Source organism: Nyctereutes procyonoides, unplaced genomic scaffold (genome assembly GCF_905146905.1).
Source record: "Nyctereutes procyonoides isolate TBG_1078 unplaced genomic scaffold, NYPRO_anot_genome, whole genome shotgun sequence".
NCBI lineage: Eukaryota > Metazoa > Chordata > Mammalia > Carnivora > Canidae > Nyctereutes > Nyctereutes procyonoides.
Window position 1 is genome coordinate 3,209,426 of NW_026575028.1, and position 25,494 is coordinate 3,234,919.

The window sequence follows — 25,494 nt, forward strand, 5'->3', positions numbered from 1 at the left end:
TACATTAAGATACAGCATACCACTAGAAGGGACTCTTGATAAAAACATGAAAAAAGCAATCCCTTATTGGTTACATTCCAGAAACCATGAAATAAAGTACATTTTAGCTAAAGTATATTTCTTTCCTCATTCTAGTAAAACCAGAGATACAGTTTCCTAAGATGGGGCTGGAAACTGATAGCATGTAAAGTGAAACTCACATCTAAAAAACTCCACCTATATAGTAAAGAGGGTTCAAAACCTTTAAAAAAAAAATACATGAAACCGCAGATCCCTGGGTGACTCAGTGGTTTAGCGCCTGCCTTCAGACCAGGGCATGATCCTGAAGTCCCGGGATTGAGTCCCACATCAGGCTCCCTGCATGGAGCCTGCTTCTCCCTCTGTGTCTCTGCCTTCCCCATGTCTCTCATGAAAAAATAAATAAAATCTTAAAAAAAAATACATGAAACCCCAGTAGCTGAAGCCAATAAATGCAGCTTCTTAAGCACATCTGCAGAATCAGAAGTCCCTGATATAGAAGAACCTTAATATAGAAAAAAACCCCTCAATATTCTAGAAATGTTGAATTCTGACTTGTAATTTTTAGTTCTATTCATTTACTGGCTATGTAACCCTGAAAAAGTTAAGTATTCTAGACTATATACACTTACATAAACTGAGGGCTCTGTTTTATGATTCTACGTAACTTAAATACCATTCTATATTTAAAACAATTCACAAAATAAAACTATCTTAAAAAAAGCATCACTGACACACAAATTTTTTAGTATGACAATAGCCATATTTAGCTACATTTTTTTCCCCCAGGAGAGTCAACTACCTGATTCTTTTAACCTGACATTTAAAGAATTGCCCTCCTTTACCCCCACATATTTTTCTTATCAATGACCTGAATGGCTTCACTATCTTCATTTGTTCATAAATGCCCACATATAAGATATATGAAAAATTCCTTTGGAAAAGGAAAAACAGTGCACACACTTAAATTTGCTCAGTTTATTGGTGTGGGCCTCTGTCCAAAGACACAGGAGAGTGGTATCCATTATAGTCCTTCTGTCCTCAAATATCTTTATGTACTTTTTAATTTGTACTTTTTTTTTTAAAGCAAGCTTCCTGCCTACCATGGAATCCAATGTAGGGCTTGAACTCATGAGACCCTGAGATCCAGACCTAATTGAGGTCAAGAGTCAGATGCTTAACAGAATGAACCACCCAGGTGTCCCATAATTTGTATCCTTATTAGGGATTGTTACTATAATTAAAATAGAATTTGTTAAGTTTGGCAAAAATATGACTACTCAAATTTATAATTATATACAGATTCTGCTGCTTTTCTGAAAGAAAGGACAGAAGCAAGACAAAGCAAATTCTGTGACAGGGCTGTTGGTCACCAAATAAATGTACATATGACCAAACTAATTTTGAACAAGGAACATCTAATCTTAAACTAGTATCAAATGACTGTATGAACATGCTGGAGAAGAAGACCATTTGTAATAAGAACTAAAAGTTTTGTTTAAAAAATTAATAGAAACAGAAACCAATTTATGATTTGGTGGTTGGAAAACACATGTCATAGGGAACTATCAATGAAATAGTTCATCAGAAAGTTTTTAGGACATATGTAGTGTCACATATAAATTTTATTGAAACAGTTAATAAATATTTGATAGTGCCAAAAAAACCCACTTATTCCTATGCAAATAATTGCTATTAACTAATATCAGTAAATGAACTACAGATATTTAATTTTAGAATTAGTAGTTTTGCTATTGAATACATCAACACTGTACTAATAATCTTTTTAGCTCCTTGAACGTTGGGGGCTTAAGCTCCTCAAATCAAGTTTAAAAAAACGTTTAAGGGGCAGCCTGGGTGGCTCAGTGGTTCAGCGCTGCCTTCAGCCCAAGGCCTGATCCTGGGGACCCAGGATCAAGTCCCATGTCAGGCTCCCTGCATGGAGCCTGCTTCTCCCTCTGCCTGTGTCTCTCTGCCTCTCTCTCTTTCTCTGTGTCTCTCATGAATAAATAAAATCTTAAACAAAAAAACAAAACAAAACAAAACAAAAAAAAACGTTTAAGAAGTTCCTAAAGTAGCTGTTCAGTTTCTTTTAGCGTAAAATCTGATATTCCACTCCACAAATTATAAATAATTAAGTTGTTTGGTATTAATAGAGTTAAATACAATGAAGGCAATGGCAAAATGCTCATAAAAGAATAAGTCACAAATATAAAAACGAAACTGACATTCTTTGTATTGTTAAATTATGTGTAGAATCATCTATTTCAGAAGGCAGATGAATAATGTTATAAGTTAACAATGATTCTTTTGAATTTCATTATGTCTAACTTTAATAGTTTAAAAATACATTAAAAGACTTTCTAGAATGCTACTAAACACAAGAAATGTTATGCCTCTTGATTTTTCTTTCAAAAACATAGCAAGCCTATTTATATCAGGAATCTAATTCATGAAAAGACGTTAAACGGTGTTTGGCTACTGTTAATCCATAAAATGTAGCAATGAGTTGTTCTCACCTGCTGAGAATGTTGTATGGGGAGGGAAGATGGAATCCCTGTTAAGCTACTTGAGGATGGCTGACCCTGGCTTTGCCCCTGTGCATGATGAAAAGAAGTGAATACAACAAATTAGCAAAGCCCCAGATAAGTATATAGAAAGGTCAGGCTTTTGTAATAAATATTTAAACTCCTGCGACTTTGCCTAAGCAAAATAAAACATTAGTTTGATTGTATGGGAGAGATCACTGAGGTATCTTTTGTAAGAAAAGGTTGGAGGATTATATCACAGAACATATCCTGATTCCACGCAAAAACCACTCATGGTTAAAACTACTACTGCTATGCTCTGGCTATAATTTTAGCTATTCAAAATACTAAGATTCATAATAAAATTCTTACTGAAAATATAATAATCAGGAAAATAGTAGTACAATTACTGATGTGAAAAACTCCTATATCTGAACAATTAAAGACAAAAGGGTATTTGATAGTGCTAATTTGGTTCCTTTTGCTACTTCTTCTAGTGCCATGGTGACTTTTACCAAAAATGTAAAAAAGTCTGTTATCATCACTGACCTAGAGCAACAGTTGTCAAAACTAGAAGTGATTTTGCCCTCCCAGGGATCATTTAGTTGTCACAACTGGGGGAAGTGGCTGCTACAGGCATCTAGTGATTAGAAGCCAAGGATGCTGCTAATCCTACAATGCACAGAACCATGACCCACAACAAAGAATTTGTCCAACCTAAAACATCAACAGTGATGAATTTGAGAAACCTTGACCTAGAAGTCACCTAAGTTAAGATAAATGAGAAGGTAAAAAATGAATACAGGATTTTATACAGTAAATTAAGGAAATGAAAATGCCCACTTTTGGTGTTCCATTTCAGTTTCTTTGAAGCTTACTTGGATTTGATACCACATTCTACTCCATCTTAACCTTGTTTAAAGAATAAAAATTTACATAGTATGCATTCTTCGGGCAGTATGTCTATAAATTAACCACCTGATATTTTACTTTGAAAAGCTTAAAGAATGGCTGGCAGTGCAGTAAGATTTATAGTATAGGCTAACAACTAGTACATTAATGTGAGTACACTGCATGCCCATGAAGCATAATTTTCAAGTTTCTGGATCTTTTTGCTTCTTAGAACTATTCTAAATAATTGATACTTTATGTATACTTTTGGAGTTGTTTACGCCCCTGAGGGAAAAACATAGGAAACAAGTATTAAGAACATGTGATACTTTATAAGAATGGAATATTAAGAAGATCCAAATGATGCCCTGAAAATATAATTGGAAAGTCTCCTATACAGATTTTATGTAAGACTTATACATGGATAAATATATGATAAAATATACAGAATATATCAAATAGTTAATACTGACTCCACTTGTTGAATTCTATTATGTCCATTACTTTGTTTTTACTCACAAGGGAGTACATATGTCCATATGTATACATAAAATTTAATTTATTGAGGAAAGAACCAAGGCCTGAGATACCTGTTTTTTAGTTTGCAACATATATCACAAATTCTTAAAAAAAAAAAAACAACAAAGCAAAAAATCCACCACCCACACTAGATTATAACATTGTTGCTAAAAATTAGAATCAATTTTATGGTTAACATTTGGACATATAATACAAAGTGACTTGTTCAAATGATGCCATTTTAAAATGCATTTTCATTTTTTCCTAAATTCTTAAGATGTTTCCTTTCTCTTTTAAGATTCTTCCACGTTAATGAAAATTTTGGGTATTCTTAATACTCTTTAAAATTTTTTTCCTATTTTCCATTCTTTTCATTTTACAGAAAAAATATTATCATTTCTGTTTTTTAAAAAAACTAGTCCTGTTTGTTTCTAGGGAGAAATACTTCACATTAGCATTTATAAATAGTCAATGCTGAGTCAACTTTACATTACAGACATTTACCATTTACATTTTCACTACAAGTTGAAATTATTCTACATACAGATAGAAGTAACTGATTTTGATGAGGGACTAAGATTCTAGTTTTTGTGTTCTCTTTTTCAAGGGTTTGCACATATTATAGGTAAATGAGGCAGCTTCTCTCTTGTATTTTGTTCTTATATACAAGTAGTTTGTAATCCCCCCAAAGGAGAAACTCTACTAATAAAAGTAAAAATAATCCTTATAAATGTAAAGGAGTGATAAAAAACTTAAAAGTAATGATGCACAGTAGGGTAGTTTAAAAGAATTGTGGAAGTTTTCCTATAACCTGTGGATGGAGTGCAGATCCTCCTGAAGAAAATGAGGCAGATAAAACCTGCTGAGATGTGGTTCCTTGGGGGAAACAGAAGAAAAGTGGGGATTCTTGTAACACTGTCTGAGGCAGATGGATAAAGGGTAATGAGACGTCAGAGCCAAATGGTGCAGCTGCTCCCCCTGTAGGGGGAGGTGATTGAAAATCACTGGGGTCTGAAGAAGTAATTTGTGAGGAATCACTGGAGTATTCTGGGCTTCCTATTGGCCAGGTCTGTCCGATAGACTCTACCACAGAAATGGTCAATTCTGGGGCATGGTAATTACGCTGTTCTTCAGTCACAGGCTGTAGGCGGCTGTGTAATCCAACTGATTGAGGAGGTGGTTCTTCCTGTTTCAAGTCCACTGCAACCTGCCGATTTCGGTAAACACGCTGAGGTAAAATTCCTCCTCCTTCTCCTGAAGAGGAGCTTGGAGTGTGAACATGAAACTCAAATACACAATTGCTTCTGCTCTCATGGTTATGAGTTAACACAGCAGGCGCAGAATGAGGAACAAAGACAGGGTGAAATTTCAAACATGTAGCATCTGTACTGATAGGTGCAGAAATACTAGAGAGGGGAGATCCTGGACTCAATCCAGAACCTAACCTTAGATTTTGAAGGTGTCCTACCAGGAAAGCCTGTCCAGATGGAAATTCAAAGACAGAACTTGAAGTAGGGCCCCCTTGTACTGGCTTCTGTTCAGGTATCTGTTTCATAGGACTTGACGGTACTGGTGAGTTGTATGGAATACCCTCATACTGTTCTGTCACCTGGGCCTGGTAAGCTAAATACATTGCTTCCTGAGGAATAAAATAGTGAGCTTCTTCTGGAAGTACCAGTCCAGGTCTATAGTCACTGTGAACTTCAGTTGGTTCAAACATAGGATGGACCTGTATCTCACATGGCTCTCCAGTTATTCTACTGGCTGTAGTGCCCAACATAACTACAGCCTCTGGTGTCCAGTTAGTTGGGCTGCCACCAGGTGGAAGAAGATTTTGGCCAACAGTCCTCAGCAGGGGTTGGAAGTGGCGAGTTTGGGCTTCCAAGAAGGAGGTGCTCTTACGTCGCTGGGAAATGGCCACCTTCGGTGGACAGGTGGGAGGTGGTGAAAAAGAAACTGGACGTTCATGAATAGTTGGGAAAAATATCTGTGATTCTGGGTATGTTGGGGTCCCCCCACACGGATGCGCCATGGACTGAGGCTGTATCAACATGAATAAGACAAGTAATTCATACATTCATATGTGAAATTACATTAGACATGCAAAACTGGGTAGCTTTGTGTAACACTATGAAATGGTTACACCAAATTTATAATTAAGAAATAACAATGCTTTTGTTATTATAAAATTATGTGCATAGTAAAAATCCATTAAATACATCCAGGGTCAATAAGTTATTCTGTGGGACTTTTTGCATTAGATAAGAGCTACTTTTCCACAACAATCTTTCTGAAAGGAGATGGAAGAATTTAAGTGTCTGTTCTGTTTTTACCTCCAATAAATATGCTCACTCTTAAGATTTAATATAAATTACATCAGTGGAAAAAGAGTTAAAATAATAAGGGAAGACAACATGACAATATAAGCCCAGCATTTTAAAAACGTAAGATGCTTCAATTAAAGCTGCAATACAAAGTTTTCCTATACTGTCTTATCCTGTGCTGTATCAGAGGCTCCGTATTATTTTTCTTATCAACTAATATATGCCTTCTAACTAGAAATCAAAAGAGCTATTTTTTGTGGACAGAAAAAAAACACTACTGACTGCTGACAGTAATGTCCTTCATCCATCAATCCCAAACTGATGCAGTTAATTTTACTATATGAGACATGTTACAGATGCCACATCACTGAATGTCCACTTTTCTGATCCTAGTTAAGAGTTGAATAATTTGGTGTTCAAATCAAGTGAAAAGGATAAAATAATAACACTGACTTAACAGCACTTTTTGTTGTGGCAGAGGCAGTTCTAGGCATAAGACTCTACCTTGCCAAATGCAAAGTGTACACTGTAATAATGCACTTTCATGAACTCTTTTTAAAAATAATAGATTGGTCTCATTCTTTCAGTAGGGATGGTCCCCATCAAGTTAATAAAATGGCTCAACTGTTACTTCTTCATAACAGCTAAAAGAGCACCTCTATTTCAAAGCAGAATGCTCCATTTTACTGTTTATTCAAGGAGTATCCCAAAGCCATTATATACTATATGGTTAATCATTATCCTAAGTAAAAATTTGAAGATTTTGGTATCGCTAAACTGGAACGTTAACTATATTCTCTCTCTGGAAAAGCAGCAGCAAGGTCCTACAGTGTTTAACATAACTTTAAAAGACAGATTTTTTTTATGGATATAAGTGGGGCCAAAGGAAATCTTATGCACTATATGTGTATCTAATGTATTCATTAGGGTCAAGATTCAACCTTATTCAATATCAGAGAAAAATTTTCACAAGGGAACATGAGAGGCCTTTTAGTTATCAATACACTTTTTTAAACAGCTAATAAACTAAAACCAACTTTCTCTCTTCAATTACTCTTCACTATGGGGAAAAATGGGACTAATCCAGCTTCATGAATGTCTCTTTAGAATAAAGTGAAGAGAAAATATACTTGGGTTAATTTTTGATAAAGAGAAAATTTGCTTTTGATTAAGCCAATGAATTTAAAAATGAAGTAATACATATTCATTATTAATGTATGAAAATACAAGGATCTGTATAGGTCATTGGGATAGAAGAATATAATAGAAGCTAAATTTTATTGTGTACATATTGTGCCCAGAAATTTATGAGCATTCTCTCTCTACCTCCTTGCTTTTTTAATTTTCTCCCCCTTAAAGTTTTATAACAAAAAGTTTCCTATAGGAAGAACTGGTACCCTAAAAGCATAATATATTACATAATATATACATAATATATTACGTAATATATTATGTAATCCTTTTATTTAATTTTTATGAAAATTCTTGATGCCTGGATGTATTCACTGGCAATAAATTTTCATTTGTCAGGAAGTTTATGGTTACATACAGTACTGACAAAGAGGGAAGGCAGGCTGGAGCGTCGGTGCTTGCGCTGACAGGCAGAGTGCATAGGCAGGACACTCTCCAATGCTTTAGAAAGCTTTTCGGCAAAAGTTTCCTCAGGGGCAATCCGAAGGAGGGAAGGAGAAAGAGGTGCAGACAGCACTGGTGGTGGGGTGGAAGGAGCACTGGGAGAGATGCGGGACAGAGAGGGAACAGCAGAAAGATGGGGAACGCAAACTGACATGCTACGGCCACGACGAGGCTAAACAGAAAACAAACACACACATGAAAACACAGTACTGTGAACACAAAATAACCAAATGTACAATGAAAACAGGGCATAGCTGACAAAGTATTCCATCCTCCCTCAATCCCACAAATTCAATTTTTTTGAGGATAGGTATAATTCCACAAAGCAAATCTGGTAGATCATAACTATTCTCTCTATACCATTGGTCAAGTACAGGTTTTTTTTATAAACTATGAAAATGATCAATTCTCTTCCTAAATATCCTAAAATAACATTAATTGTTATTAATGTATGAATAAGAATGGCCGACTGAGATAGTATAATAGGGAAAACAATGAACACTGGCTTGCAGTTTTCTCCAAACTTATTAAGATTAAACAAGAATGAATTCTATTAGTTTAATGTACATTATAAGGTGTAGATTTTAAGACTCGAATAGTTTGCAGGAATTCTGGAAACCTCAAAAAAGGTTTCTCAATTCTATTTTAGAAGACATCAGACTAAAAAAAGTTTGTTGGCTCAGAGTATTTTATTTATTACACTTCCTATCTTTATAAAGGGTAGAAAGTCATTTTCTAGTAGGAAAAGCATTAGATTTCTAGAGTTAATTCACGATATAGATACATTCTGCAGTTTTACTAAAGTAGTCAATGGAAAAACATCTTAAATGTGAATCTCTAAAGAGTAACTAACAATTTTCCAACATATCAGAGATTCAACCTAAGTTTATAAAGTTTGAGGTGTCTTAACATAAAAATTTTAATATAGCTAGAAAGCAGTACACCTAATACTGTAGTAAGGTTGTCTTGAGCAAGTTCGTTACTTCCTTTTAGGTATTGTGAACTGTGTTGCTAATTATATTTTCTTTTCCAAAATTGGCTGCAGAGAATACACTGAACCAAATTTGTGGCCTACCAGTAGCAAGTAAGAGATCATCATACTTATCATACTTAGTTCATTCCTAGTTCTATTTTTCTCCACCCTTGTTTCTTTTTTACCCTAATTTTTTTATTCCATATTGATACATTGTTGTAAGCCATAATAAATTCTTTCTGTGCTAAGAAAGAAACAGAATCATAAAATTAAAAAAAATCCTCAATATTTAGTAACCCTTCATGCTACCTCTACAGAATACTGTCATTAAAAGGCAAGACCGTCAGTAACAGTCTGCTTTTAGAGCATCAACCAATACAGCTATGTTTGCGGCTCAAATATTTAAAATCTTCATAAATGATCATTCTGTTTCCTTCTCTCAATAGAGACACCTAATGTTCATTACCCTGTGATGCAGGAAGCCAAGATATTAAAAATAGTTTTAAAAAATCTAGTTATTATGATCCACAAAAAAATCAATGTAAACAATAGAAATGAACATGAAATGCTGACAAAAAATATATATCAGAACAAAGAAACATCTACATAGCCTTCATAAATTCTTCTACCTTAATGATTTTAAATGTCAGAAAAGTAGACTGTTAAAACAGTGTATTAGTAGTTTATGTTACTGTGGCCATTCATCTTGAGACCTAGCCACTGCAGGACTGATGAATGGACTCTGAAACAATACAAACATCTTTTATTCCAAGTTGTAGGATAAAAGAACAGAGCAAGCAGAAGTATTTTCTTAAAGAGAGAAAGATTTTCATTTAATGCAGAGCAGAAGTTCCACAAAATTCAGATTTAAAAGCTTTCTGCGAAAGAGAAAATATGTCTAAAGATCTCACTAAACAAGTGCTATACAGTGTCCAGTTGTTCTCCAATTCTTCCCTGAGGCAGATGATGTCCTTTATTTACCTCTGAAGACTTCACGCAGGGCCAAAAAAAGAAATGAGGTATTACCTGATGATCTATTTTAACATTTTCTCTATGAGAAGAGTGGCTAATGTAAAACAGGGGCTGTGTCTGTATGTCTATATAAATGCATAAAATATTTCAGGAAATAATCTCCATAAATTGATTCTGAAAATAAATCTGTAATTAAACAATATCAAATAAAGAGAAAAAGCAATGAACATATACTGGGGAAGGAATTTGTGTCCAACACAGACTTTAAGGCAAGAACACGCATAGCAACTGATGGTTAACTAAACACAAGCGCTAAATTAAATGGTCATACAAATAAAGGATTCCTTCACTCTAAAGTATTAACATGCAGCATTCTATAATGGTTTGAACATCTTACCTGTGTTTTATACAGTAAGAAATCTTACAAGAAATGCTCAGTAATACTTTTAGTAAGAAAGCTTTTGAAAACTCCTTGTGCCCATCCCCAAATCATTCCTATGTCCAACTTATGCTGCTTTGAACAGTTTCAACTCTAAAATGCTAAAGAGAGCATTATCTTTAATAAATGCAGATTAGTCTAAGTCTTGTACATAGTTTCTTCACATACAAAGTTCAGCTAATTCTCACATGTTAATGTTATGTCCTAACCTGCCTGAACTACTCTCATTGTACTCTGTAAGAAACCTACTCCCTTCAGAAATATACCATTTACATTTTCTACTTCAGACTCATGCTATTGCTTGGATAGTAGAAAGAATGTGAATTTAACATGTATCTATCGGCTTTTATTATAGGCTTACACTCTCTTATGCAGCTACTTACCACACTTGAGGGTGGATAGACCCCATGGGGCTGAGATTGTGCCTGGACAACAGAAGCTGTATGCCCTGGGAGTGTGCCAGTAGAATGTGCCTGTTCATGCTGGGACCCATATGAAACTGTCTGTTGGCTGCTCACTCGAGATTCTGTGAAGACAGAAGATCCTTGACCACTGTCAACAGTCCCGTCAGCTGAAGAAGAAATAAATTGTGAAAAAACAGAGAAAAATCACAAAAAGGAGGTTTATATTTTCCCATCACAAACCCAGACTTTCTTTTTCTTTGGGGTTAGATCTTCTTTGCAAAGATCTGACCTAAATAAAAAATAAATACTAGTTTTTAATAAGTAGGTGTCTATGCTTAAAAACATGAAGGATCCATATGGGAAAAAAGTTTTGATGTCTTAAAAAAAAATTCATAGCTATCCTAGAATCTTATTATCTGAAGAATAAGGAAAATAAAATGGAATGCTGTTAGCTGTAAGTTTGACACACCTTTCAAAGTCTTAACTTTGGGGACCAGTGCATTTTTTGTGTTAAGCAGGTAGTTTAATCAAAAACTAGTAACCTCATTAGTTTCTACTTTATATGTTATTGAGTTTTGCTAAAAAAGCTGAACCTGGCTAATGGGTTCAGTTACAAATAGCTAAGATAAACTTGTTCATTTTTCATTATTAGTTACATTTCATTTTATTTATTTTTGTAGATGTAAGTTTTAAAAAAGTTTTAATTTAAATTCCAGTTAACATACAGTGTAGTATTAGTTTCATAATTATATTTTATTTTAAGGAATTGTGAAAAGTAGAAATCTACAAACTGGAATTTTCAAGATGTTGGAACCTGTAAAATTATTTTACACTCTAATCACATTTTCTTATCTTTTTAGTCTATTAGTGATAGATGTAGGTGATAATCATTTGACACATGGGAAAAGGTAGGGTGGTAATCATTTCAAATTTCTTATTATATGTTAGATTTATGATTCAAACCAAGAGGCCAGTACAAAATGATGAACAAGAAGTTGAAAAGTCAACTAAGGATATCCTTAGCATACCTGTGCACATCACAAAATACTTACATAATACAGATATACTAGTTTGTTGGTACTGTAGCTGTTGATGTTGATCTGCCTCAGGTTCTTCAGGTTCTACTTGCGTAGAAACTGAAGCTGAAGTGGTAGAAGCAGTAGGCATGCCAGTGCTGACAGAAGGGATCTGCTTGACTCCTGCCTGGGAAGTACTTGATTGTTGTTCTACCTGCTGTTTGAGACTGCCCTCTTCCTGCTTTCTTTTTTCTTGCTCCTCTCGAACCAACTGCCGCTGTTCTCGTTTTCTCTTAATTAATGATACTCTATCTTTGATGGCTTTTGCCATGGTCTTGTGATCACCTTCACAGACGTACCCAGACTCTACCTACAAGATACAAGAGTGCATTAGGAAGCAGAAGAAAACAAACAGAAAACAAAAAAGGCACCTTTAGGAGAAAAAAAATAAGAAAGGGGAAAGAGAAAGACCTCTCCAAGGACTGGCCTTAACCAAACTGTGAAATTACTTGTCTGCATCATGCATTTCTCCATTTTTTTTTGTAGATACTCATGGGGTGGGTGCCATCATCTCTGTAGAAACTCTTAGGGTAGGTGTACCTTCACTTCTTACAACAACAAAACAATGGGGAACCTAAAACCAAAGTTTTTTTTTTAATTTTTCTTACAGATTTTATTTATTCATGAGACATAGAGAGAAAGGGGGTGCGGGGCAGAGACACAGGCAGAGGGAGAAGCAGGCTCCATGCAGGGAGCCCAACATGGGACTCGATCCCGGGTCTCCAGGATCATGCCCTGGACTGAAGGCGGCGCTACACCGCTGAGCCACCTGGGCTGCCCCCCAAAGTTTTTAAACCAAGTAAGGCTCTTCTACTCTAGTCAATCTATTTTCCCCTTACATGTAACTATTAATGTTAACTTGTGTTTTTACTTCTTTTCCCTAGGCAATAACTTAACCAGGTAAAACAATTTTTATAAATACATGAAAGTTAAAAATACACACACACACAAACACAAATCTCTAAAGGTATAAAAAACTAACAATTAAAATAAGTATCTCTTTCATACCTGACCCCTTCTCAGAAGCAACTTCTATCAAATGGGGGCTGATAAATTCTGGTAGAGAGTCTATGAGTATCTCTGCATATTAACAGTTTAGACACTATGGCGAGCCTAAAATTGGTAAAGTGTTTCCTTTCTGAAAATGACCTTTTAGACATACTTCAAAAGATGATTCACCAAAGGCTGCCTACTAATAATTGTTCTTAAAAATTCCCTCAAAGTAAAAACAATTTATGATATATTTATAGGGTTTATCCAGATGACTGATCAGATGTTATCAGTATTTAGAAAATATAACTTGTCATTATAACTCAGTAGGTTTATATAAATTAGGAGTCATTCAACCTCACAGATGTTCACATTATTTCAGAATGCATTCTAGATCTACTCATCCATCCATCTATCCATCCTAATATATCTACTTCTATATATCTTTTCCTCAAATAAAAAGAACTTTGGGGGCCACCAATCAACACAATTTTATATCTGAGATCTTCCACCCACAATGCTTCAGAAACTTTTTTGCTCAATATTACTGTTTACTTATTTTATTTTAAAAAAAGATTTATTTATTTATTTATCTATTCGTGAGAGACAGAGAGTGAGGCAGAGACACAGGCAGAGGGAGAAGCAAGTTCCATGCAGGGAGCCTGATGTGGGACTTGCTGCCAGGTCTCCAGGATCACGCCCCAGGCGTGCGCTAAGCTGTTGAGCCACCCAGGCATCCCAACATTAATGTTTATAAATCTACATCAATTTTTAAATAGCGGATCAACACTAATTTACCATTTCTTTAAAAAAATTTTTTTAATTTAAATTCAATTTAATTAACATATTAGTTAATAATTAACATTATTAGTTTCAGAGGAAGAATTTAGAGATTCATCAATCACATATAACACCTACTGCTCGTTCCATCAAGTGTTCTCCCTAACAGTTAAGAGTCTCTTATTGTTTTAGAAATTTTATTTTTTCCTACAGTTAAGAGTCTCTTATGGTTTATCTCCCTCTGTTTCCATCTTATTTTTCCTTCCCTTCCCCTGTGTACAACAGTTTTGTTTCTTAAATTTCACATATGAATGAAATCATAGGATATTTGTCTTTCCTGACTGACTTATTTAGCTTAGCATAATACCCTCTAGTTCCATCCACATTTACCATTTCTTGAGCAACATCTTCTGGCACATCTCTTTCCAAGTCAAAGGAAAACTCAATAGCTTCATTGTCTTTGTATTTTCCCTTTAATTTCTTAATATCTTCAATACGTAGCCATAATTTAATGGCTATCTTTTCTCCATCATCTTCTTCTGCTAATTCTACCCGTACCCCTGTTTCCTCCTGGAAGAAGGCATGGTTCAAAAGGTCTTTGATAGAATACCTTCCAAAGAGAGAGAAATGAAACAAAAAACCAAACAAAATGTCATTAGATTGAAAATATAATTTTCATGTGCGGCTGATTATTGTTATGCTTGGAATAATATAGGCAGACTATAAAAAAGGGAAACTTTATAACTCATTACTACATGAGTTCCATGTGAATAGTCATTACAGTTTTACTCTGAAGTTATACAACATCAGAACAATTTCATTTATAAATAAGAGCTGAAAGCTAATACTTTTTAATCTAAGTGATCTAACCTCTTATTGGTTAACAAATAGCAAGTAATACACAGAATATCATAGCTTCAAAATACACACATAATTTATGCAGAATTTATAGTTAGCAAATACTCCTCTTATTTATGATCCCCTCTGATCTTTGACCAACATCCAATGAGGTATTTTCTGATTACTAGGAAATAGAGGCTTAGAGAGAGTGAAAATCTTGCTCACAGTTATAAACCTCAACTGGTTGAATCAAAATTTGAAACTAGATTTTGTGATTTCTAGTTCTTTACCTTCTACTACAACTTTGTTTACTGATATAAATTCTCTCAATTCCTTGGTCAACAATTTGTGTACTAGGTAAAAAGTCTGATTATGGAATAATCTTCTTTAGATAAATGGTTTCAAAGAACCAGTAATCTAGTAAACTGCACCATCCAGAAAAGAAACAGAGTAATATTGTTCTAAGACTGGAAACAAATATTCCTTTGTTTATAGTAAAAAAAAAAAAAAAACAAAAACAAATAAACAAAAAGTTCTTAGATTAAGGACTCTCCTTTCCAAATGTATATAAAATTAGAAACCCAAACTAAAGTTCTACTAAACAGCCTTACAGATCATGATGTTAAGCTCTTCCAAATAACAATGTTATGAAAAGAATATGAGACTGGCGAAGTGAAGATCCTGAATTCTTTAATTTGGCTGATATACTTGATCACTCACATTTTTTAGGAACTGGATTACACTCAACTTACAATTTATATTTATATTGGCTGGTCTACTTTTTCTTTCTTGGAGGGTGAGGGTGGATTATTTTTAAAAAGCAGACACTGGATCTTTGCCATGCCTAATGGGTGATGAATCAGCTATGACAGATCAGATACTTGCCACTCCTCTGAGAAGAGTCCTATTAGTAAAAATGACTAAGCCAAATCTCCTCCTAAGCTTTGGGCAAAGTTGTCTCTTTTTTACTGAAAGGCATTTTGATGTTTGTTCTTTAATTCTGGCATAATGAAAGCAAATTAAGATGTGTAGAGTTGAGCTGATTTTAAAGAGCCAAGATTTTATTTCACCTTTTAGAATTCAATTGGTAAAAAAGTAAGGAACAAATCTGCTGGTTAGAGAGAAACTGAACCCTACTGGTTTCATAAGTCATGCGGACGCTACAAGTAATTAATTCTTACTGAATGTAGCAGCTATGTTTAAGGTGGTTCTGGTTTATGTAAACTCTACCATACCACATTTTAATAACATTCAGTGTATCAAATCTCAACACTGCCTTAAATGGACAGAACTCTACTTTTTTTTAAAAAAGATTTTAAAAATTTTTTATATTATTTTTTAAGTAATCTCTACATCCAACATGGGGCTTAAATTCACCATCCCGAGATCAAGAGTAGCATGCTCTACTGACCGAGCCAACCAGGCAGCCCCAGAACTCTTTTTTTTTTTTTTTAAAGATTTTATTTATTTATTCATGAGACAGAGAGAGAGAAAGAGAGAGAGGCAGGCCGAGACACAGGCAGAGGAAGAAGCAGGTTCCACGCAGGGAGCCCAATGTGGGACTCGATCCCGGAACCTCGGGATCATGCCCTGAGTCAAAGGCAGATGCTCAACCACTAGCCATCCAGGCTTCCCTAGAACTCTACTTTTAAAGATATTATGTAAGTAGAGAAATTAATCACAAGTATTAAGTAGTTTGGATTGAGTACTGTATTCAGAGCTTATCATATTTTAGGTTTTTAAGCAACACCTAAATCAAAAGTGGAAACTTACCTTTCATCTTTGTTTTGCCTTATGCATCCTTCAATAATTTCCTTCACTTCAGGAATTGCTACTTTGTCAAAACTGGCTGGCTTTACTCCCTGAGAAACATAAAAATAGCAAAGGAAACACATTAATAAAGGCAGGTTCTTTGAACTTTGATTTTGAATTGCCTCTTAAGGTTCTATTAGATTGCCTTCTCACCATCCTGGCTTTTTTCTGATTTGCCTGAAGGAGCTGGTCCATTGCAGGGTCAGAATTGGGTAGTGGCAATTTAACTCCCACAAGAAAACAACAAGGAATAGTCAGACAGTGGGATCACTTACTTCCATGGCCTCTATATGTAGCTAAGGAAAAATTTAAGCTGTTGTCAATATCTTCTGCTGTTTCAGGTAAAGGAAATTACTGGCTCAAGAGAAGGGCCAAATGTTCTAACTGGTTAGAAGATCTTTTGTGCAGCCTTGTTCCCTAACACATTAATCAACACAGTATTTAACCATTTTAAACAGTGAATCCATGAATGGGCATGAATTCACATGCTTAGTTTGGCAGGTATTCTATTATCATAGTACTCTTTAACAAACTCAACAGAGGAGGTAAGGATTTGGGTTGGTTTGGCATAACAGAAGAACAAACTGTCTTGTACATATGAAACATAAAATGAAAAGTGATAAACCAGGCCCATATAAAAGACAAGGTTTCTAATTAATTTCAGAAGAAAATTCAATACCACTATTTTAGGTAATACTATATAGTATCCTAGTAGCATTTTAGAACCTTCGTAACATGTAAATTTTTTGCAAACAAAAATTTCAGCCATGTGTGGAAAATATACGTAAGATGTAACAAAATAACCCCTGCTGAAAGGTGAAGTGGAGAAAAACATTTCATTTTCTCTTCCCATCGTGTCTAAGTAACCACATGGATTGATGCAGCTGCACTGATACACTGTCCAAGTGGCAGTGTAAGTCTATAAACACATAAAACGCAGAGAACGGGAAATAAGGGAGAGGGACTAGAAAAGTCAGAATATAGCATATAAATTTTAATCACCTATTGTCTCAGTGACAAGACAGATTAAAACAGAATTAGTGAAAATTTGATAAATCACAGAAATGCATGTAACCTCTCACAGACTGAAATGAAATGCATCAAATGGTTAGCACTTTGTCTTTAAATACTGGAGTTGTGATTGGGTAAGTCTCATCAATTACTCAACTGTGTTATTCAAAACTCCTGATTTGGAGGATTCTACCTCTCCCTCTAGGAATAACTTTCCATACCAAGGAACTGTAAGTAGGGCTGACCCTAAAGTTAAATCCATGCATTTATGCCCCAACATATCTCAGCACTACCTGGGTCCTTTACCAAGATCTAGGACGCTGATACATATATAAGAGACTTGTGAAATATTTATGTCCAAATATAACATGTATTATGTATATTTAAATGAAATATATAACTTTCTCTTTTAGCATTTGACAAAATTTTGATGGTAGAATGAGTAAAGTGGGCAGATGGATGATGGGATCTTTCTGTAGTGCTTTCACCACCTCTAAAACAGCAACTGGAAGAGATGTATATAAACAACATGACCCAACCATTAGATTTTCTTATAAATAAAAACTGCAACACATATTCTAAATGATAATATAGAAAACATAAAAGGTTGCTTAACTGATTTTAATAACATGACATAAAGCCCCTACACTTGATAGAATAGCTATACAAAATATAGATGAATACTGTCTTCTTTTAAAAATATAAAATAAGACGTGAAAATAGGCAAATTTCCATTAAATAAATGAAGAAAATTAAATCAATCAATCCATGCATTTAAAAGGTTAGTTTCTAAGTACTAAATACTGACTAAAAGTTTGTATTTTCCTCAATTTTCTTATTTTTCAAAAACAGCTTAGCTTTCCCAACTGGTCTTTGTCTTCATATAATAATTCTAATGAGAACAAGAAAATAATGTTGCTGAAGCAAAAAGTTGCTTTACTTCAGCAAGCTGGTTTGGTATTTCAGACTAAGGCTTAAGAAAATAGGAACTGTTTTAAGAAAAAAAAAAAAAAAAGATGACATACCCTAAAAGTTCTCTGATAGTGGAAACACTGGAGATTTTGTTTTATGTTTGTTTTTAATGTTGTGTAACATACATGTAAAACTGTATAAAAGAAAATTTTAAAGATGCTATTTATAAACAATGTAGAGAACAATCTAAAATATATTAAGTTTGTAGAACATTTATTATTAGCAGAAAATTATCTAAAAGAATGTTCTTTGGTAAAACTGGACACTAAATACATATTTGGCCTTTGCATGTAAAGACAATCCAAATATTACAGGAAACTGGATAAAGAGAATATAGAATATGATCAGATGTATTATCAGATGTATTATCTAGACTGAAAGCTCTTTGAATTATTAAGTTTGCTTTTGAATTCAGAGGCAATCGCTGAAGATAATAAAGCTTAGGTCTAAAAGGAAGCAAATAATTCTCTTGAAAAATAATCACCACAATCTATAGTGAACCTACTTTCATTCTTGGTTGTCTTTATTTTTTTTTTATTTTTATTTATTTATGAGAGAGAGAGAGAGAGAGAGAGAGAGAGAGAGAGAGGCGCGCAGAGACATAGGCAGAGGGAGAAGCAGGCTCCATGCACCGGGAGCCTGACGTGGGATTCGATCCCGGGTCCCCAGGATTGCACCCTTGGCCAAAGGCAGGCGCTAAACTGCTGCGCCACCCAGGGATCCCTCTTGGTTGTCTTTAAATAATACTCTTGTTAATCCTACCCATGCAAACACACACACACACACACACACACACACACACACACACACACTTTACAAATAGGAATTCCTATTTACAAACAGAAATACTAGTTGAACAAATGAGCTATGTAAGGTTATAACAGCAAAACCAGCAACTGCGAGTCATAAACGCCTGGAATCTACTAGGTTAAGCTGCTTTCTCAACCTATTCAAGATTAAAATAGAGAAGACTCCATACCAATGCTATCTAACATTCTGACACCAGTACCGACTTAAAAAAATGTATTGCAGGTACCAAGGGAGCCAATAAAACTGAGATATACCTTACTAGTCCAGTAGCTGATATTAAAAGATTAATGCAGTTTATGGCTACCCACTTAGATAATGAAAAAGGTAGAAGAAACTTCAGCTATCAGTCAGCTACTATCAAGCCAGCCAGGATTATCAAAATACCTAGCAGAAGTATTCTGAATCATTTTGAGAAGAATATATGGGGTTGTATACTGAAAATGATCCCCAAAATGTAAAAATGAGTATGAAACTTCACCCCTGAAAGTGACCTTACAAAAAAGTCATCTGGGACAGACATATCATAGAAAGCTGCTTAAAATAAACAAGTACAGGTTTTGATACTTTCATCATACTTACAGGTTTAAGAAATGAAAGAACTCAATATATTTTAAAATATTTTTGGTAACTGTTGACTTTTTAAAGAAAAAAAAAGATCCGGATTATTCTAAAACATGGTTTTAAGCACCAGACAGAACAAAATACTGATGAGAAAAAACATTTGACAAGATTTCATTTTCATCTTTTTTCCCTTTCATACACTTCAACAAAGATAATCAACTTAGAGTCTTTAAAATCCTCCTAATGTAACCCCTTTACTTCCTGATTTAACTTCACTAAGTACTACTCTAGTCCAGTTTCAACCAGTAAAGGCAAAGTTCTGCTCACTTCTTCTGAATGAGGGTTAAAAACCCAAAACAGAAGAATACTAAGGTAGACAAATTGGGCTAATACATTACACATAAGAAAAATCTGGTTAGAGACACTCCCTCTTATTCCATTTTTCTGCAGCCAGCAACCCACTGGCTCTAGAAATATTCTTGCTTACTTTTGTAATTCACAGGATCCCTCTTTAGGCAAATAGTGCTATGTTATGTTTTTTTGACATGGGAGAGTAACATGTTTCCCTCCATTAAACAAAAGTACTTCTTGAATATTTAATGTATATATCCATTTACTTCTGGGTTTATACAAAATTATATGTTCTCTTTTTTTTTCTAAGATTTTATTTATTTATTCATGAGAGACATATACAGAGAGAAAGGCAGAGACACAGGCAGAGGGAGAAGCAGGCTCCCTGTAAGGAGCCAGATGTGGGACTAGATCCCGGATCCTGGGATCATGCCCTGAGCTGAAGGCAGATGCTCAACCGCTGAGCCACCTAGGCGTCCCTATATGTTCTCTTAAAACAAAAACAAAGACTACTTTTGTGCAATTTTAGAGTACAAAAAACAAAACAAAAAAACGAACCCAAAGACAAACAAAAAAACCTAACAATTGTGACTCCCCCAAAGTCACATTAAGAGTTGATATACTTATAAAATGTTGATTTGAACCAAGAAAAATGAAAAACACATACATGCATTTTATAGATTCAGTTTTCCTTTGAATTCTATTTACTTATAGTTTGCCAACTAGCCTGCTTGAAAAGTGATTCATAATACAGTATTTTCTGGTTCAATATTCTAGCTCTTAAAACTGTCAGTACTTGCTTCTTGCTTATTAAAAGCTCAGGTTTCAAATGTGTTAGGGTAACATTTATCTATACTTTCATAAAAGTAAAACTCTTCCTATCTATCTATTATCTATCTATCTATCTATCTATCTATCTATCTATCTATCTATCTTTTCTTCCTAACAATTTAGAATTGAGAAAAGCCTCCTTCCCCCTCTACAAAATGTAGTGGAAGTTAACTAAATCACAAAACTTCAAGTGTTTTAAAAGACATTCTAAAATAAATAATTTCACATTGCTACATATATTACCAAATGGCTACAATACACCTTTTGTATATATCAGAAATTCTTACCCACCTCATTTACACAATCCTTTTGAGGGCAGCAGCAGCAATGAGAATTTATGATGACAAACACTGAGCAGAAGTCTTTCTTTGTAAAATCCATCACAAAAGACAAAACAAACTTGTTACAGTTAGAGGAAAAGGGAGGAAATTGATAAAAATGGAAATTAACAGTAAATTAGCCTACAGCATAAGCAAGGCAGACATCAAAGTCAGACTGAAGCATAGTTTCTTGTTTAACACTAGCCATGCTTCTCCAACTTTCAGACATGAGTGCTCTGCTCAGCCAATTATCTACTTATTCTAGATCAGCCCTTTAAACAATTCTACATGCTGAAAAGCAGGGACACTGTTCTGCTACTGCTCCTCCTGCTTTTCCTCTAAAAGCAACAGAGCCCAAGGCAAGCAAAATGAGATTTTTACTTGCTCAAAGCTCCACCCATTATATCCACAGGTTCTGCCTCCTTGACATCAAAACCCACACTAGAAATCTATTTATCTAAACACACTCCCTCACCCCTAATCATGTTGGAACTATGCTTTTAAAAGAAAAGGGGATTAAGCTCAACAATCAAAATGTAAACTCTGAATATGAAGCCAAAAGAAACACTGTTCAGGGAAATCACAATACCAGAGTTGGGTTCTCCAGTTGACTTCTCATATACCAAGTCTATGTGTCACCTAAGCCATATCCCTTAAACTCACTTGCAAACTATAGATAATAGTTTATCTAAATTATGTGATTGAAATGTTTACCTAACTTAAAAAGAGGTGATATTAAAGCCTTACTACTCTCTCATGACATTAAAAATAAACAAACAGCCGTGACTTAGTACACAGAATCGTTAAGAATTTACTCTTCTCCCTTCCCTTCTATTAAAAGCCTCAATATGCATTTATAACTAAAGATATTTGCATTTGACAAGATCATCTCATGAACCCAAATAAGTACTACTTTGACTTTAGTGATTAAAGAAAGGTTTTTCTTCATGGCATTAACAAAGATGGCAGAAAAAGCACTGTTCAATGCACTGTCGTAATAGGTAACCCAAGTCTATCCCTTTTAATTTGGTAAGCTGGAATCCCCATCAAGGAAGCAGGTATTTAGTCTTTACTCAATTAACAGTAACATACGATAAGAGCTTAGAAGCTAGGGAATGGTAGGAATACTTCTCTAAAGGCTAAAAATGACTATTAATTCTAACAACCTATCTCAAAGTAACTGCCGTTGATCTTGGACTCAACACAATTCATCACTACTAAGTAAGTAGTCTAGAATGTCAGGTATTGGTCAGAAATACAGTAATGTGTGCAGCATTACCTTTAACTTAAATGTCTGAGTAAGCCTGCTTAGGACTATGCTTAACCAAATGAAAATAAGAGTTAGAAAACAGGTGACTTGTTGCCTGGCTTTTAAAATTCTGCTGGGCAACACACAAAACTACAGTGAGATCACTTTTTTTTGGATAAAGGTATAATGTAGGCACTAATATCTAAATCTATAAAGACCAGTCTTTTCTATATATCAAGATGAGAATTTTCAACATATACAATAAAAACACCATTCACATATGGACAAAAGTTTACATACCTAAGCTCTAATTCCTCTTAGAGTCAGTGCTTTTCTCTACATTTCCTCATTTCTTTCAATGCTATCATCTCTATTTCCATGATTCAGAGTAGAAAACTAGTTACTCTTATATGATACTTCTCCCAATATAGTTAAGTACTATTATTCTCTATGAGCTCTTTAAACAAAGATAAATGTTTAAAGCAACGGTAAACACTTCTGCTACTAGTATTCCGACTGTTCCTGCAACAAAGATCTCTGGACAGGCAAAACGAGATTTTTTACTAATTTTTTTGTTCCCTCTCAAAATCATTGCTTCTTTTGTATAACTGTAACCATCAAAGTCCAAAGTCCAAATTATCACACCTCATCTCCATTTAAAAAAAATTTTGGGGGAAGATTTTTATTTATTCATGAGAGACAGAGAGAAGCAGACACATATGTAGAGGGAGAAGCACGCTCCCTTTGGGCCTGGAGAGCCTGCTCTCTCCAAAGGGAGCCTGATGCAGGACTTGATCCCACGAACTCGGGATCTAGTCATTATCATTATTAGATACCTGCCAAATACACTGTACTATCTTCAACACCTAGAATAAAACAGCCTGTTTTTGTGGGTAAGGGCTTGTTGGTAAGGGCCTCATCAACATAAAGCAAAATATAGAAACCAGATTCCACAATGTCTAGTTCAATGTTACTTCTAGTCTGTGTGTTATAGTCCTTTTAATTTCCTTAATCTGGTGTTTTTGAAAAATCCTCAAAATCTAATTTCCACCGTTTTCTCTACTCTTATCTCCCCAATAAGTCCAATGAAACTGGTTACTTGTTGACCAAATACTTAGTGCACATTTTCACTGACAAGAATAATTTCTATTCTCCTTTTTAGCCACTGAGTTTCACACTTCTTTCTAGATATACCATGAATCATACATATATAATGAGAAGGCAGCAACTACAAAGCATCTATATATCAATCTTCTGGCACAGAGGTTATTTGTAAGATACCAGGAAACTCATTATTGCTATAATATACTTAAATATAGAAACCATCATTTATATACCACAAGTTTTTATTCTATAGTCTAATGCTTTATGAATTATAGATCAACATTCAGTGAGTATAAAAAAAAAAACAAAACTCAGTTTTGAGAAATTCTGAAAAAAGGATTTCACAATTGTTCTTTAGTACCTAAAACATTAAGAATGATATCCAGAACTGTCTGGTTTTAGATTAACAGTCTGATTAAGAACCTTTAATATTAAGCAAATCACAGAATAATGGAATGCCTCTGAAAATCATGCAAAATGTTACCAAGATATAGCCCATGATACACAAATTTTCTTTTACAGGTAGAATCCAAATTTATTGGATGAGAACAGGAACAAAACTTATAAAGCAACAGTTTTCAGCTAATTCCAGTGTGTTTAGGTCTCTGGGATAGCACAAAAAATCCTAGCTGCTAAAGAAAAAAATACAAAGTTTTCCTCAATTTTCAAACACTAATCAGGAATCAGCCTCACTTATTTCTGTAAAAAAAAAAAAGTGAACTGTAATCTGTTATATAAAAAAACTAAAAGGAATTTCACCCTAACTGCTTTAATTCTGTTTTTCCCAGACAGAATGTTCAAACCTTGCAATCCAATAGCTAATGGAATCAGTGACAAAGTCAAATTACACAAACAAAGTAATTAAAAATCCCCATTATTTCTAACTTGGTTGTTATGAGGCTGGATTCAGCCAGATTCTTATTTGGTATGAACCATTAGTTTACAGGAATTTGAACATACCTTATGATCCCACTGGAAAACAAACCTCTTCAAACTCCCTACCAAATCCAGTAGCTCTATCAAAAGAAATTAGTTTACCTCATGATTCTCCAAGGCTCATTACTCTCTGGATACACAAAAGCTTGTGTGTGGCTCCAACCTCAAGCATACTATCCCTCAAATAAAAAAATGATGCCATTGCTTCCTATAGTTTCTATTCTTTTAAGAGCAGACAAAAAATTGTGCTAAGGACATTACTACTGTTATTTGGATTCTCTCATTACCAATGGCAGATTTTCAAGATAACTGAAGTTTTTTCTCCTTTAAACAGCAATCATGAACCCTCTATACTGGGCTCAAACCTGTAATACCAGTCTTACGCTATCCTTGTACTGTAATTTTTTAAAATTCAACTTTTTTCTCTTGAGGTCTTAAAAAAAAGTGAAAAAAAAAAACAAAAAAGGCAAAGAAAAAATTTTAAGGTTTGTATTAATATCATGTTAGAGATGCTTGATTTCTGACACCACCATCACCACCACTATTATTATTATCAATACTATTTCTCCTGCATGTCCTTAGGACAAAATGCTTACCTCTGATTCTATTTTCATTTCATTTATCTGTGAAATGAAGATATTATCTACTTACCAGGATAAAAATAAGATAGTATATGTAAAGCACTTTCGAAGGTTATTGGCAAGAAGGATTACATTATATAAATGTTAGCTCATTTACTCTAAAACTTGACTTTTAATAACTGCAAATTACCAGATACCACTGGATAAAGAATGGAACATGAGACAACGTATTTCACTATTAAGCATGTCATGATGTTAACAGTAACAACAGCAATACCTACTAAGTAGTGAATGATAACTGCATGTCAGGCACTTGGCTGTGTTCTACATGCATTTCTCCTTTATTCTTCATAAACCCGTTAGGTTCAGATAAGTTAAATAACTTGCCCAAGGTATCCTGGCTGGGAAATGACATTGCTGGGATTTAAACTTAAGCAGACCCAACCCAACTCCAGAGTTCCTCCAGAGGCAACATAAAATTGAGTTTCATTCCCTAAGTTCTGTATTCATTTCACAAAAACTGAGTGCCTATGACTTGTCAGTCTCTAAACTCTAGGAATACAGCAA

General features: G+C 34.5%; 1 protein-coding gene across 10 annotated transcripts in view; it reads right to left on the bottom strand.

The window, feature by feature from the left end:
• Positions 1-25,494, bottom strand: part of WNK1 (WNK lysine deficient protein kinase 1) — a 147,268-nt gene that overhangs the window by 31,563 nt on the left and 90,211 nt on the right. For 7 of the 10 annotated variants that reach the window (XM_055315339.1, XM_055315332.1, XM_055315338.1 and 4 more), the window contains exons 5-9: positions 16,163-16,251; positions 13,940-14,159; positions 11,756-12,089; positions 10,683-10,870; positions 2,538-2,615 (exon numbers count right to left, since the gene is read on the bottom strand). In XM_055315339.1, the coding sequence (XP_055171314.1) occupies positions 2,538-2,615; positions 10,683-10,870; positions 11,756-12,089; positions 13,940-14,159; positions 16,163-16,251 (909 nt within the window). Of the gene's footprint in view, positions 1-2,537; positions 2,622-4,767; positions 5,998-10,682; positions 10,871-11,755; positions 12,090-13,939; positions 14,160-16,162; positions 16,252-25,494 lie in introns of all 10 variants that reach the window. The other 3 variants (XM_055315334.1, XM_055315333.1, XM_055315340.1) reach the window with 2 other exon arrangements.